Source organism: Homarus americanus, unplaced genomic scaffold, assembly GCF_018991925.1.
Source record: "Homarus americanus isolate GMGI-L3 unplaced genomic scaffold, GMGI_Hamer_2.0 scaffold57233, whole genome shotgun sequence".
Taxonomy (NCBI): Eukaryota; Metazoa; Arthropoda; class Malacostraca; order Decapoda; family Nephropidae; genus Homarus; species Homarus americanus.
Window position 1 is genome coordinate 2,733 of NW_024756217.1, and position 15,533 is coordinate 18,265.

The 15,533-nt window shown below is 33.6% G+C and overlaps 1 protein-coding gene and 1 long non-coding RNA gene across 2 annotated transcripts; one reads left to right on the forward strand and one right to left on the reverse strand.

Moving 5' to 3' along the window:
• The first annotated feature begins 713 nt into the window (after positions 1-713).
• Positions 714-6,793, forward strand: LOC121856744 (adenylosuccinate synthetase-like). Its single transcript, XM_042352436.1, has 4 exons — positions 714-900; positions 1,774-1,862; positions 4,370-4,490; positions 6,503-6,793. Exons 1-4 carry the CDS (start codon positions 840-842, stop codon positions 6,553-6,555), a joined length of 324 nt encoding a protein of 107 aa, XP_042208370.1. The 5' UTR covers positions 714-839; the 3' UTR covers positions 6,556-6,793.
• Positions 6,794-12,205: 5,412 nt separating this feature from the next.
• Positions 12,206-15,322, reverse strand: LOC121856745. Its single transcript, XR_006087043.1, has 2 exons — positions 14,509-15,322; positions 12,206-12,496 (listed from the first exon to the last, which is right to left on the reverse strand). It is a non-coding gene; the product is annotated as an uncharacterized LOC121856745 (long non-coding RNA).
• Between the last annotated feature and the right edge of the window lie 211 nt (positions 15,323-15,533).

The window sequence follows — 15,533 nt, forward strand, 5'->3', positions numbered from 1 at the left end:
ATCATGTAGCTACCACCAGAATCCACACCAAATAAATTTTATAATCCGTGAATTTTCTTGTTTCACAATTTTTGTTAGAATTTTTTTTTAATATACCCAAATTCCATAGGGGTGAGTTTTTTGTCCGTTTCGTATCGCAAATTTTTTGGTCATAATTTCAAAATCCGTAACGGTGAACTTCTGTAACCCGGGATTCCGCATCGCAGTGGTTGCTTGTACAGTACTATAATCGTTTTCTGATAATCTCTGTGTAAACTTAAATAATTTTCCTTGCAACATGAGTTAACTGTCTTCAGTACACAGATCCACTTTGGGAGCATACTTCCATAGTCACAAATTTGGTTTGGATTTTGATGCATCATGCATCTTAGGTCTTTGAGATGGGTTGGTTCTGAATCAGGATATAGTAGTGTACTACACCTGCCTTGAAGCTAGTGAAAAGGTATAGATCTCCTTTATTTCCTTGGGATTTCTTACGACTTCGCTTTGGAAATGTCACCAGGTTGTAGTTTATGAATGTGAAAAGTGGGTCCTATAGGCATGACTGTTCTTTAGGGATAGTGTGGATACAGCTCACTGTATATTAAGCCTTCGGTACACATTTAGTATACAGTGTGCTGTATCCACACTGTCCCTAATGAACAGTCATGCCTATGGAACCCACTTTTCACCTATGAATGTAGTGATGTACAAAAGGAAGAAAAAAGATTTCTAAATTTTGAACCTTTTTCTAGGACATTGGAAAGTTATTGCAGAATCGTGGAGCTGAATTTGGAGTGACTACTGGGAGGCCAAGACGATGTGGCTGGTTAGATGTAGTGCTGCTGAGACATACCAATATGGTGAATGGTTATACTGCTATTGCTCTTACCAAGCTGGATATATTAGATGTATTGAAAGGTATGAATACTGGGGTTTCATTTAATATATATATATATATATATATATATATATATATATATATATATATATATATATATATATATATATATATATATATATATATATATATATATATATATATATATATATATATATATATATATATATATATATATATATATATATATATATATATATATATATATATATATATGTTTATTTATTTATTTATTTATTTATTTATTATGGGCATCATGCTGACCTCCTATTATGTCAAAGTATAATCAATTCCAGACTGGTTGTTGTTTCCAGGGGTTGTGCCTCTTAACTAAGGGCCTCCTCATGTTCCCAAGCAAGCTGTAAAATATCTGTGGTCATTTCTTTGGACCTGTCTGTTGCAGATGAAAGACTGAAGCATGAAATCCCATTTTAGGACTGAAAGAGCGGAATTTGTCATTGATTCTCTCCATCCCAAGAAAAGGGTTCTAGACTGAACGAGAAGTGAAATTATAAGGCCTCGCCAGTCATGGTGATAACAATCAGTCTGGAATTAATTTTACTTTGATTTGATGGGGGTAGCATGGAGTACATGTTTTGTCCATAGGAATAATGTGCCCCTGCTATGACTCACTTTTTAGACAATGGCAATCTGTGCCTAGGGGTGTTAATGGTAGGATCTGACAGGGCACACATTTTGTTCCCTCAGCCATAAAATCGAATTTCTGTATTTTTTGGTTTATTTGGCAAAATAATTTCATGGTACAGTATCTTATAAATTTTTCACTATGGACCAAGTACAGTATTATTGAATAAACAATTTTATATAATTGCTTGAACTTTATGAATTTAGCATTCATTGTTGTTTTTTGTTTAACTGTAATGGTGTTGCAGAAATCAAGATTGGTGTTGGCTACTTGAAAAGAAATGGAGAGAAAATGGAACATTTTCCAGCAAACATGGGTGAGCTGGAGGACATAAAAGTAAGTCTTTTATAATTGTTTATATTGAATAATGGGTGATCAGAAAATGTTAAACATAAGATTGATATGCCCAGTCCTTCTGTTGGTGAGGGGGTGAATAAAATTGAGGAAATGCCTTGCATAGAGTATTTTTTAAATGCTTTTTTAGTTTTTCTGTTTAGTGTAGGGTGGATGCAAACCAGCAAATACATGCGCATATTTTGCTAATATTCATTGTAATTCATTTATTCTTACCATTGTAAAAGATGTGTTCTGCTATGGTACTCTCATTTCTCAACAAGGCCCCAAATTTGGTTTATGCTAATTGATTGACACATGCCACCTTCATCCATTAGCAGCATGCCCTCCAGAAATGACTAATGTTGTGTTTTCCAACCTTTCATGCACAAAGCTGCTTTCTGGATGCCAATGCCCTTATTCCTAATATGTCCTTCACCCCTTCCATCTGTTTCCTTGGTCTTCCCCTGTCCCTTTTATCGTGCACTTATAAAGTGTACACTATTTCTATCAGTCTTTCACTTCCCATTCTTTCTGTATGTCCATACCACTGTTGCTGACTCTTGATTCCTTCTCTGCCCACTACACCTGTCACTTCCACTTCAAATTTATCTTACTCTCATTCTCTTCATTCTATTTACAACACATTTCACTCAGACATGTCATATCTGTTGCTTCAAATTTGTTTTTCTTTTGAATCTCATTATAATGTTGACTCGACCATACCTTCATGCATCCCATCTTAACCACCATCCATCTAATGTTTTTTCTTCTGCTACACTATGATTTGTCACTCATCATTCCATTTGTAGACAATTCCACTCGTATATCTGAAATACTGTACTTGTTATCGGCCATTGCATCCCCCCATTTAATCTTAACGTTTATTTCCTTTCTTTACTAACTTTCATCGGTTTTGTTCACGTTTACCTTCAGCTTTCTCCATAGACACACAAACCCAAACTCATATAGTAATATTTGTAAGTTTTCTTCGAAATAATCCATTAAAACAGTGTTATCTCAAATAGTAACCAACTCGCTTATCATATGCTATATATCCCATAATACTCACCAAACTTGTATCTCTCGAGAATGAAGAGGCAATGCTCTCTGTTCTTCCTATTCTTTACAAAAAATTTACAGATGTGTTGGATCACATTCAGGTGGGCTGGGTATGATTAGGTTTCAAACGTAATATTGACCACAAACGAGTGATAACATTGTCCACAAATGAATTAAAAACATTGTCTACACCCAACATGTCAATAGCTAGGGGTTTCATAAGTACAGTAGAAGATAAGATTGATTTTGAGTTGGTATGGGTGACAAACAGGAAATACTAGAGGTAAGAGAGCAGGAGGATAAATACCTACTGTAGAAGAACATGAAAAACATGGTCTTTTTCCAGAGCCCATCATTATTATTATTATTATCATCATTATTATTATTACAGGCAGTCCTCACTTAGCATCAAGGCTCAATTCTTGAAAACTGTGATGTTAATCAAAAAGACTTAATTGAAACTGATAATCCCATGTACTTAATGTTATAGGTAGGTGTTATGAGCAAAGGATGTTTACAGGTCTTGGGATGGGTAATTAAGAAATTAAAGAAATCCTTTATTAAATCATGCCAATACAAGTACTGTAGTCTACAATCAGAGCAAGGGTTCCATTCCTAAAAACCCTTGGGATATGCAAAACAAATTTTTTACAAAACCAGCTGGGTGGTGGGGGGGGGGGTGTACTTGGCCCATACAAAAACTTCCAAGTCAATGAAAAATACATGAAATACGTAGATATATATGAAATACATTATAATGTATACTGTAGTAAAATGCAATTGAGAAGCTTTATGCATACTCTTCATTTCATGATTGTCACTTGGCCACCTGCCACCACAGTCCACTTATATCAGGTAGCCACTATCTACAGGTAGCCACTATCTACACCCATATTTGCCACTCTTATGACATTAAATCAATAAGCATATAATAAGTGCAATAATGTATAAAAGAATTATCTAATATGTGGTAACAATTGAGTTGGGGTAATGAGTGATGTTCTGTATTGAGAAGTGCGTACTGTATCCTGTTCCCTCCCCCGTGGATGTTGCTCCTTCACCAAACTCACCGTTTAAGAATGTCTAATTATTCCTCGAAAATGGTACTCATTTTCACAGTTTTTTTTTATTCAAGTTGCAAAGCATACCATCAGTGTACATGACTGACCGTAAAACGTGCTTACGGGAAATGGTGGGTTGTGTGAAGTGTCGGGTAAATTAGTTAAGTGTTTTGGGCTTTACTATAGAAATGGCATGCCATAGCATAAAAGAACATATCTACCCTTCTTTATAATAAGGAAAGTTTTGAAATGAAAGTGTTAGAAATGGGTACTTATGCCTTTAATGTTTAATGAATTTTCCATGTTCAATTTTAGTTGTTGTCAATAATAATTTTATCATTGTTTTTGTGTATTTGTCCATAATTTATCTAACCTACTTTTTGCAAGGTTGAGTATATCATCATGCCAGGATGGCAGCAAGATACTGCTCAGTGCCGAACTTATGAAGAGCTTCCACAAAATGCACGTAATTATGTTGAAAAAATTGAGGAACTTGTCTGTGTACCAGGTATGTACAATGCTGTATATAGTAGATTTTTAAATGCTGACACTTAATTCCTTGGTGTTATTGATAACTCATACCAGGTATGGGCAACCCGTGGCCTGGACCATGTCTTTGTGTGGCCTGTGGAGTGATTGAGAAATTCTATTTATTGTGGCCCAAGGTTCATGTAGATGTAACCAGTTTATGGTGAGTAAAGCAATATTTATTAAAAGAATAACCTTCACACACAATTCGTTACCATTTCATCACCTAAGGGCAAGTAACTACGAAACTAACAGTGAAATTCAGTAAGTATATACGTATAGTCAATATAAAATTTTAATTTGTGAAAGTTTACTGACCAAGTTCAGTGTGGTCTGTTTGATGGATTAGCTGCCATGTGGCATTGGGTCACATGGGAATTAGCTAAGGTTGGGTAAGTCCAATGGGGTCACGGGCAGTGGTCACACAGGACTTGACTAATTAAGTACTGTACTTCCAGAATAACACAAAAACACCTAAATTGCACCTCGGTAACCCACAGTTGGCGAGTAATTAGCATTGAAAAAATTTAATTAAAATTTTCCAAGCATCATTATGGCCACTAATTACCCTGCAATCAAATCTTGGACCATAGTGTCAGAATCAGGCTGCTCAGGAGTACCTAAACTGAGATTTTAAACAAAATCAAATTTTTGGCCGAAACCGTCAAAATATTAAGCCTTATATGCCTTCATAATTTTTTGACTGAAATATACTTTTTTCTTGAAATTGGAATTTAAAGGATTTAACAAATTAAGTACTTCCAAAATAACACAAAAACACCAAAATCACACCTCGGAAACCCATAGTTGGCGAATAATTAGCGTTGAAATAATGTAATTAAAATCTTCCAAGCATCATTACGACCACTAATTACCTTGCAAATTGAATTGTGGACCATAGATTCAGAATCAGCATGATCAGGAGTACCTAAACTTAGATTTTCAACAAAATCTAATTTTTGGCCAAAACTGCCAATTTTATTGAGAGAGAGAGAGAGAGAGGGAGAGAGAGAGAGAGAGAGAGAGAGAGAGGTTGTTTCATTGTAGTTCGTCATGCCAATATTAACATTGACATTATTCTGGTGGGTGTGTCTCACAAGTAAGAAACATGCTGTAACTGTAGGAAAAATCAACTTATTAACAATACTGCTTCTCATCTTCTGTTAAATGCCAAGAAACATTAACATATTACTTCAAAATTATCATGATGGATTTGTTTCATAAATGGGAAAAGACTGTGGTTGTAAACTGAAAATATCGTAAGGTGGCCATGACGATAAACTGTTAGGTAGGATATAAATTTTGGTGGGTTGACCTGCAGAAAAATACCTAAATCGTAATGCGGCCCATGACTGAGGAAAGGTTGCCCATGCCTGACTTATACCAATGAGTGCTGGACTTAAAAGTATGTTTCAGATGTGTCCACAGCACTTCAAAGAAATTTGCTGAATTTATGATTTCTATAGATGCCTGCAGCTTGTCTCGAACATCTCAAGCCATGGAAAAAAAATTGTGTGGTGGTTTCTCTTGTCCATAAAGTCCACTAAGGTGTCAGAGGGAGGCTACTTAAGTAATGGCAAAAGCTACTTTTAGTACTGTTTTTAACCATTTATAATTTTTGGTTGTAAATAGTACAGTACTGTATTATAAGGACACTACAACTTTATTCAGGCCCTTTTTTTTCAAAACTAATTATCCTTCAAGAGGAGGGAATTATGACACCTGCATTGCTTACAGTTAAGTTGAAGCTAACTTTATGTACAGTACTGTATTGTTATTTACTTGTTATATTACCTGTACAGTATTTTGATGTATTATACTGTAGGTGTTTTTTAACAGATAGATAAAGCCATTTTTTTTATATAATATTTCCTACTTTGAAGCTCTGTTTAAAGAGTTAAAGGATATTAGTTAGATAGTTGTTATTATTGAACTTTCCATTTAGTGTTTGTAAATATTCGAAAATATAATATATACATATCATTATTTCAGTCAAGTGGATTGGTGTTGGAAAATCACGAGCCTCCATGATTACCATCTTCTAGGAGTTGAAGTCTTGTAGAAAGAAAGTTGGAAATAAGAGTCCCCCACAGAGGGCCTGCAGTGTTAGTGAAGTTGAGACAGATAGTTTTATGTATGTTCAACAGAAAAGTTCACCTACGAATTGAAGATAAAACTCGGAATTAAATTAACGTGTTCAAGATTTTGGCAGTTTCATTTAAAACTGTGTCACTTGGGAGAGAATTTCACACACACACACACACACACACAAAAACACACACATACAAGATATAGACACTCATTTTCTGATTTTATTTTATTTATTATTTTTTATTTATATTTTTTGAGAATCTTAACATCTTAGTACTGGTATGCTTTTTTTTATAGAAAATTTGAATTAGATGTCCATATTGTAAATATTGAAGACTTTTTTATTTAAGTCGAAGGAAGTTGTTTGACATTCTTGCTGTAGTGTTGTGTACAGGAACTAGGTCCTGCATGACATTTTCTCAAGTGATGCTTTTTGACTGCTGGGTTTCGTCTGGCTACAACTTGCTGGCAAAGATAACTTAATATAATTCTTGATTTGTGTTCTTGGCAATTTTTTCTTTTTGTAACTTAACCATGAATCAAAACATTTTGAAGTACAGTAAATTGTTATATTGTTATACATTTCTCAGAGGAAGCAAAGGTGAACAACAATTGTTATGAAAATCAAATTAATGGCAGAGCAGTAACAAAACAACATATCAAAGCAGCCTAGGCCTGGGGGCAAAATATAATAATAATAATAATAATAATAATAATAATAATAATAATACCATGTACCTGTGCTGACTAAATAGAATTTAACACATGGTAGAGATTTCAGAAGAGATTGTTTGTAGAGCTGCTCAAAGAAGTGATGGTAGTGTGTGAGTATTGAGTTTTTGACCAAAAACTTATCAATTTGAAACCCCAATTTAAATTGGAATTTTCCCTAATACATCTGTGATGTATAAATGAAACGACATTATTAGGAGGAACATGAAGAGGATTTACTGTATAAAATTGTGAGAAATATATAAAAGGATAGATAGTGAGTGGCGCGCAGTACCCAATAAAGAAAATTTATCAAAAAATATGGTTATAATTTTTTTATGGTTTTATATAAAAATTTATTGGACTTATGATCACCATTCCTGAACTATTATATATGAAAATATTGTATGGCATGTAATGAGTGTGTGTGTGTGTGTGTATATATATATATATATGTGTATATATATATATATATGTGTATATATATATATATATATATATATATATATATATATATATATATATATATATATATATATATATATATATATATATATATAAATTACTTTTTCTTTTTATCCTGGGTTTGATAGGTGCTAATAACTTTTGTAAAGATTATAAAAAATTTTCTGTTCATTGTAAATTATGTGAAAATATCAGTCGGTATAGTTTTCTCGTAATTCCCTCGTTTCCATTTTGGGCTTGCATTTCGTAGAAAATTTGGGGACAAGCAATAAGGATGTTTCTTCAAACCCTGGTGCTTCTAACATCCTTACATAGATACGTACAGTCATATGCATGCTTGTGTATTAAATAATTTTCTAAATGATACTGTGTATATTAGAGACCCTCAGTTTTGTAAATTCAGATCGAATCCCTTTAATATGGCACCCAGTGGTCTCGCATGATTTTCAAATTGGTGTCTAGGCATTACAGTAGTTGGTAATAGTTTTGTGTCCCATGCTTCTACAAATATTTTTTTTACAACTGCCAGTCCAGGCTCTTATTGTTCTGTTCTCTGGTTTAATTTAGTTCTAGTTTACCCATTAATATGGCTTTAAAAAGACCAGCAAGTGGTAAGCTACATTGGGCTTACATATACACTAATATTCCCCCTCAGCATATTGTACAGTAGTAAAATACTGTTCATATATTTCACTACAAACCCACCAGGTATTAAGATATTTAAATGAAAATTTCTCTTGTAGGTGGGTTTAGTGTTGGGCAGATTAGTACTGTATTAATTACTCTATTTTGTTGATTATTGTTACATTATTTTGAGGAAATGGTAATATTTTTTGTCAGCAGGAATGCATCTTCGGTCTTTACCTGTTTTACTTTTTATAAACCTGTACTGTATTTCTATTTTACGAATCAGTACAGTAGAAGATTTTTTTCACGAGACTTCAGCTGACCACCTGTGGTTCAGAAATTTAAATGGTTGAGCACCAGTCAGATTCTTAGGGTTCTTGATGAGAGGGAATTGATCTGTACAGTACATACTTTCTATTATAACTAATAAAAATTTGTGTTTGTTGTACAATATACAACAAGTACGGTATGCCTTTGTTATTTTTCATGTTTAAGTTTCATGAGGAAAAACACTGTAGACCTCTTCTTATGGAGGGTAATGAAAGACATGAAACTAATATGTTTTACAATATATATATATATATGCAAGTAAATCGCTGTAGGTGCGCGTGATCTAGGTATATGCTGATAACCACAAGGAAAGAAGAAAACACGAAGTTCCCAAGCGCTTTCGTGTAATTCACATCTTCAGGGGTGAGTACAGACTAAAGAGGAGTACAAAACAAGGTGTATATATACAGAGGAGGGTGAGACCAGGTCCATAGTGGTCAGGTATTAGGTAATGACCCTACTAATCTTTAAATAGCACGGCAACGGTCGGTAGTCAGGTCAGAGGGTAAGGTGACCCAACCTTCTCACCTGGTTACAAATCTTCTTAATTACAAAATTGTCCAGTTTGTACATGCCATTACTCAAATTCATGTTGAATGCTTCGGTATGTTTAATGAGACTAGATTCTATGATGTTCCTACTATCAATTGAATTACAAGGTAATATTGAGGAGGCATTATCCCAGTCAATGCAATGCCTGTTGTCCCTCAAATGAACAAACAGAGCATTGGATTCCTGGCCTGTCCTAACACTATATGTATGTTGTTTAAGTCTGGTTACAAGATCTTTACCTGTCTGGCCTAAGTAAAACATATTACATTCCTTGCAAGGAGCTTTATAAATGCAACCAATTGTGTTGTTGGGGGAGCTCTTGATTAACATTTGTTTAACAGTGCATGAGTTTTTAAATGCCACATTGACGTTCCAGGTTTTTAGTTGTAAAGGAATGTGTGAGAAATTTTTGTGAAATGGTAATATTAAAATATTCTTATGGTCATGGGTGGGCTTGGGATCAGTTCTATAAAAAGTTTTCTTCGTAATGTTTAGGCATTTGTCTATGAAAGATCTAGGGTATTTAAGGTTCAAGCCAATATTATAGATATATTTATATTCCTCATCAATGAATTCCAGACTGCAAATTCTCAAAGCACGTAAAAACATTGTTGAAAATACTGACTGACTCTATTATGGTGGGCAGTCAGTATTTTCAACAATGTTTTTACGTGCTTTCAATTACAATCAAACCATTGATCGAAAGTGAGATTGATTTACTTGCATATATATATATATATTGTAAAACATATTAGTTTCATGTCTTTCATTACCCTCCATAAGAAGAGGTCTACAGTGTTTTTCCTCATGAAACTTAAACATGAAAAATAACAAAGGCATACCGTACTTGTTGTATATTGTACAACAAACACAAATTTTTATTAGTTATAATAGAAAGTATGTACTGTACAGATCAATTCCCTCTCATCAAGAACCCTAAGAATCTGACTGGTGCTCAACCATTTAAATTTCTGAACCACAGGTGGTCAGCTGAAGTCTCGTGAAAAAAATCTTCTACTGTACTGATTCGTAAAATAGAAATACAGTACAGGTTTATAAAAAGTAAAACAGGTAAAGACCGAAGATGCATTCCTGCTGACAAAAAATATTACCATTTCCTCAAAATAATGTAACAATAATCAACAAAATAGAGTAATTAATACAGTACTAATCTGCCCAACACTAAACCCACCTACAAGAGAAATTTTCATTTAAATATCTTAATACCTGGTGGGTTTGTAGTGAAATATATGAACAGTATTTTACTACTGTACAATATGCTGAGGGGGAATATTAGTGTATATGTAAGCCCAATGTAGCTTACCACTTGCTGGTCTTTTTAAAGCCATATTAATGGGTAAACTAGAACTAAATTAAACCAGAGAACAGAACAATAAGAGCCTGGACTGGCAGTTGTAAAAAAAATATTTGTAGAAGCATGGGACACAAAACTATTACCAACTACTGTAATGCCTAGACACCAATTTGAAAATCATGCGAGACCACTGGGTGCCATATTAAAGGGATTCGATCTGAATTTACAAAACTGAGGGTCTCTAATATACACAGTATCATTTAGAAAATTATTTAATACACAAGCATGCATATGACTGTACGTATCTATGTAAGGATGTTAGAAGCACCAGGGTTTGAAGAAACATCCTTATTGCTTGTCCCCAAATTTTCTACGAAATGCAAGCCCAAAATGGAAACGAGGGAATTACGAGAAAACTATACCGACTGATATTTTCACATAATTTACAATGAACAGAAAATTTTTTATAATCTTTACAAAAGTTATTAGCACCTATCAAACCCAGGATAAAAAGAAAAAGTAATTTATATATATATATATATATATATATATATATATATATATATATATATATATATATATATATATATATATATATATATATATACACATATATATATATATATACACATATATATATATATATACACACACACACACACACTCATTACATGCCATACAATATTTTCATATATAATAGTTCAGGAATGGTGATCATAAGTCCAATAAATTTTTATATAAAACCATAAAAAAATTATAACCATATTTTTTGATAAATTTTCTTTATTGGGTACTGCGCGCCACTCACTATCTATCCTTTTATATATTTCTCACAATTTTATACAGTAAATCCTCTTCATGTTCCTCCTAATAATGTCGTTTCATTTATACATCACAGATGTATTAGGGAAAATTCCAATTTAAATTGGGGTTTCAAATTGATAAGTTTTTGGTCAAAAACTCAATACTCACACACTACCATCACTTCTTTGAGCAGCTCTACAAACAATCTCTTCTGAAATCTCTACCATGTGTTAAATTCTATTTAGTCAGCACAGGTACATGGTATTATTATTATTATTATTATTATTATTATTATTATTATTATATTTTGCCCCCAGGCCTAGGCTGCTTTGATATGTTGTTTTGTTACTGCTCTGCCATTAATTTGATTTTCATAACAATTGTTGTTCACCTTTGCTTCCTCTGAGAAATGTATAACAATATAACAATTTACTGTACTTCAAAATGTTTTGATTCATGGTTAAGTTACAAAAAGAAAAAATTGCCAAGAACACAAATCAAGAATTATATTAAGTTATCTTTGCCAGCAAGTTGTAGCCAGACGAAACCCAGCAGTCAAAAAGCATCACTTGAGAAAATGTCATGCAGGACCTAGTTCCTGTACACAACACTACAGCAAGAATGTCAAACAACTTCCTTCGACTTAAATAAAAAAGTCTTCAATATTTACAATATGGACATCTAATTCAAATTTTCTATAAAAAAAAGCATACCAGTACTAAGATGTTAAGATTCTCAAAAAATATAAATAAAAAATAATAAATAAAATAAAATCAGAAAATGAGTGTCTATATCTTGTATGTGTGTGTTTTTGTGTGTGTGTGTGTGTGTGTGTGAAATTCTCTCCCAAGTGACACAGTTTTAAATGAAACTGCCAAAATCTTGAACACGTTAATTTAATTCCGAGTTTTATCTTCAATTCGTAGGTGAACTTTTCTGTTGAACATACATAAAACTATCTGTCTCAACTTCACTAACACTGCAGGCCCTCTGTGGGGGACTCTTATTTCCAACTTTCTTTCTACAAGACTTCAACTCCTAGAAGATGGTAATCATGGAGGCTCGTGATTTTCCAACACCAATCCACTTGACTGAAATAATGATATGTATATATTATATTTTCGAATATTTACAAACACTAAATGGAAAGTTCAATAATAACAACTATCTAACTAATATCCTTTAACTCTTTAAACAGAGCTTCAAAGTAGGAAATATTATATAAAAAAAATGGCTTTATCTATCTGTTAAAAAACACCTACAGTATAATACATCAAAATACTGTACAGGTAATATAACAAGTAAATAACAATACAGTACTGTACATAAAGTTAGCTTCAACTTAACTGTAAGCAATGCAGGTGTCATAATTCCCTCCTCTTGAAGGATAATTAGTTTTGAAAAAAAAGGGCCTGAATAAAGTTGTAGTGTCCTTATAATACAGTACTGTACTATTTACAACCAAAAATTATAAATGGTTAAAAACAGTACTAAAAGTAGCTTTTGCCATTACTTAAGTAGCCTCCCTCTGACACCTTAGTGGACTTTATGGACAAGAGAAACCACCACACAATTTTTTTTCCATGGCTTGAGATGTTCGAGACAAGCTGCAGGCATCTATAGAAATCATAAATTCAGCAAATTTCTTTGAAGTGCTGTGGACACATCTGAAACATACTTTTAAGTCCAGCACTCATTGGTATAAGTCAGGCATGGGCAACCTTTCCTCAGTCATGGGCCGCATTACGATTTAGGTATTTTTCTGCAGGTCAACCCACCAAAATTTATATCCTACCTAACAGTTTATCGTCATGGCCACCTTACGATATTTTCAGTTTACAACCACAGTCTTTTCCCATTTATGAAACAAATCCATCATGATAATTTTGAAGTAATATGTTAATGTTTCTTGGCATTTAACAGAAGATGAGAAGCAGTATTGTTAATAAGTTGATTTTTCCTACAGTTACAGCATGTTTCTTACTTGTGAGACACACCCACCAGAATAATGTCAATGTTAATATTGGCATGACGAACTACAATGAAACAACCTCTCTCTCTCTCTCTCTCTCTCTCTCTCCCTCTCTCTCTCTCTCTCTCAATAAAATTGGCAGTTTTGGCCAAAAATTAGATTTTGTTGAAAATCTAAGTTTAGGTACTCCTGATCATGCTGATTCTGAATCTATGGTCCACAATTCAATTTGCAAGGTAATTAGTGGTCGTAATGATGCTTGGAAGATTTTAATTACATTATTTCAACGCTAATTATTCGCCAACTATGGGTTTCCGAGGTGTGATTTTGGTGTTTTTGTGTTATTTTGGAAGTACTTAATTTGTTAAATCCTTTAAATTCCAATTTCAAGAAAAAAGTATATTTCAGTCAAAAAATTATGAAGGCATATAAGGCTTAATATTTTGACGGTTTCGGCCAAAAATTTGATTTTGTTTAAAATCTCAGTTTAGGTACTCCTGAGCAGCCTGATTCTGACACTATGGTCCAAGATTTGATTGCAGGGTAATTAGTGGCCATAATGATGCTTGGAAAATTTTAATTAAATTTTTTCAATGCTAATTACTCGCCAACTGTGGGTTACCGAGGTGCAATTTAGGTGTTTTTGTGTTATTCTGGAAGTACAGTACTTAATTAGTCAAGTCCTGTGTGACCACTGCCCGTGACCCCATTGGACTTACCCAACCTTAGCTAATTCCCATGTGACCCAATGCCACATGGCAGCTAATCCATCAAACAGACCACACTGAACTTGGTCAGTAAACTTTCACAAATTAAAATTTTATATTGACTATACGTATATACTTACTGAATTTCACTGTTAGTTTCGTAGTTACTTGCCCTTAGGTGATGAAATGGTAACGAATTGTGTGTGAAGGTTATTCTTTTAATAAATATTGCTTTACTCACCATAAACTGGTTACATCTACATGAACCTTGGGCCACAATAAATAGAATTTCTCAATCACTCCACAGGCCACACAAAGACATGGTCCAGGCCACGGGTTGCCCATACCTGGTATGAGTTATCAATAACACCAAGGAATTAAGTGTCAGCATTTAAAAATCTACTATATACAGCATTGTACATACCTGGTACACAGACAAGTTCCTCAATTTTTTCAACATAATTACGTGCATTTTGTGGAAGCTCTTCATAAGTTCGGCACTGAGCAGTATCTTGCTGCCATCCTGGCATGATGATATACTCAACCTTGCAAAAAGTAGGTTAGATAAATTATGGACAAATACACAAAAACAATGATAAAATTATTATTGACAACAACTAAAATTGAACATGGAAAATTCATTAAACATTAAAGGCATAAGTACCCATTTCTAACACTTTCATTTCAAAACTTTCCTTATTATAAAGAAGGGTAGATATGTTCTTTTATGCTATGGCATGCCATTTCTATAGTAAAGCCCAAAACACTTAACTAATTTACCCGACACTTCACACAACCCACCATTTCCCGTAAGCACGTTTTACGGTCAGTCATGTACACTGATGGTATGCTTTGCAACTTGAATAAAAAAAAACTGTGAAAATGAGTACCATTTTCGAGGAATAATTAGACATTCTTAAACGGTGAGTTTGGTGAAGGAGCAACATCCACGGGGGAGGGAACAGGATACAGTACGCACTTCTCAATACAGAACATCACTCATTACCCCAACTCAATTGTTACCACATATTAGATAATTCTTTTATACATTATTGCACTTATTATATGCTTATTGATTTAATGTCATAAGAGTGGCAAATATGGGTGTAGATAGTGGCTACCTGTAGATAGTGGCTACCTGATATAAGTGGACTGTGGTGGCAGGTGGCCAAGTGACAATCATGAAATGAAGAGTATGCATAAAGCTTCTCAATTGCATTTTACTACAGTATACATTATAATGTATTTCATATATATCTACGTATTTCATGTATTTTTCATTGACTTGGAAGTTTTTGTATGGGCCAAGTACACCCCCCCCCCCACCACCCAGCTGGTTTTGTAAAAAATTTGTTTTGCATATCCCAAGGGTTTTTAGGAATGGAACCCTTGCTCTGATTGTAGACTACAGTACTTGTATTGGCATGATTTAATAAAGGATTTCTTTAA

Bases quoted from the DNA above. Each gene is read 5' to 3' on its own strand.
- LOC121856744 (XM_042352436.1), top strand. From the start codon at position 840: ATGGTGAATGGTTATACTGCTATTGCTCTTACCAAGCTGGATATATTA. The intron at 1,863-4,369 runs GTAAGTCTTTTA...ACTTTTTGCAAG, and splicing joins GTGAGCTGGAGGACATAAAA to GTTGAGTATATCATCATGCC. The intron at 4,491-6,502 runs GTATGTACAATG...TCATTATTTCAG, and splicing joins GGAACTTGTCTGTGTACCAG to TCAAGTGGATTGGTGTTGGA.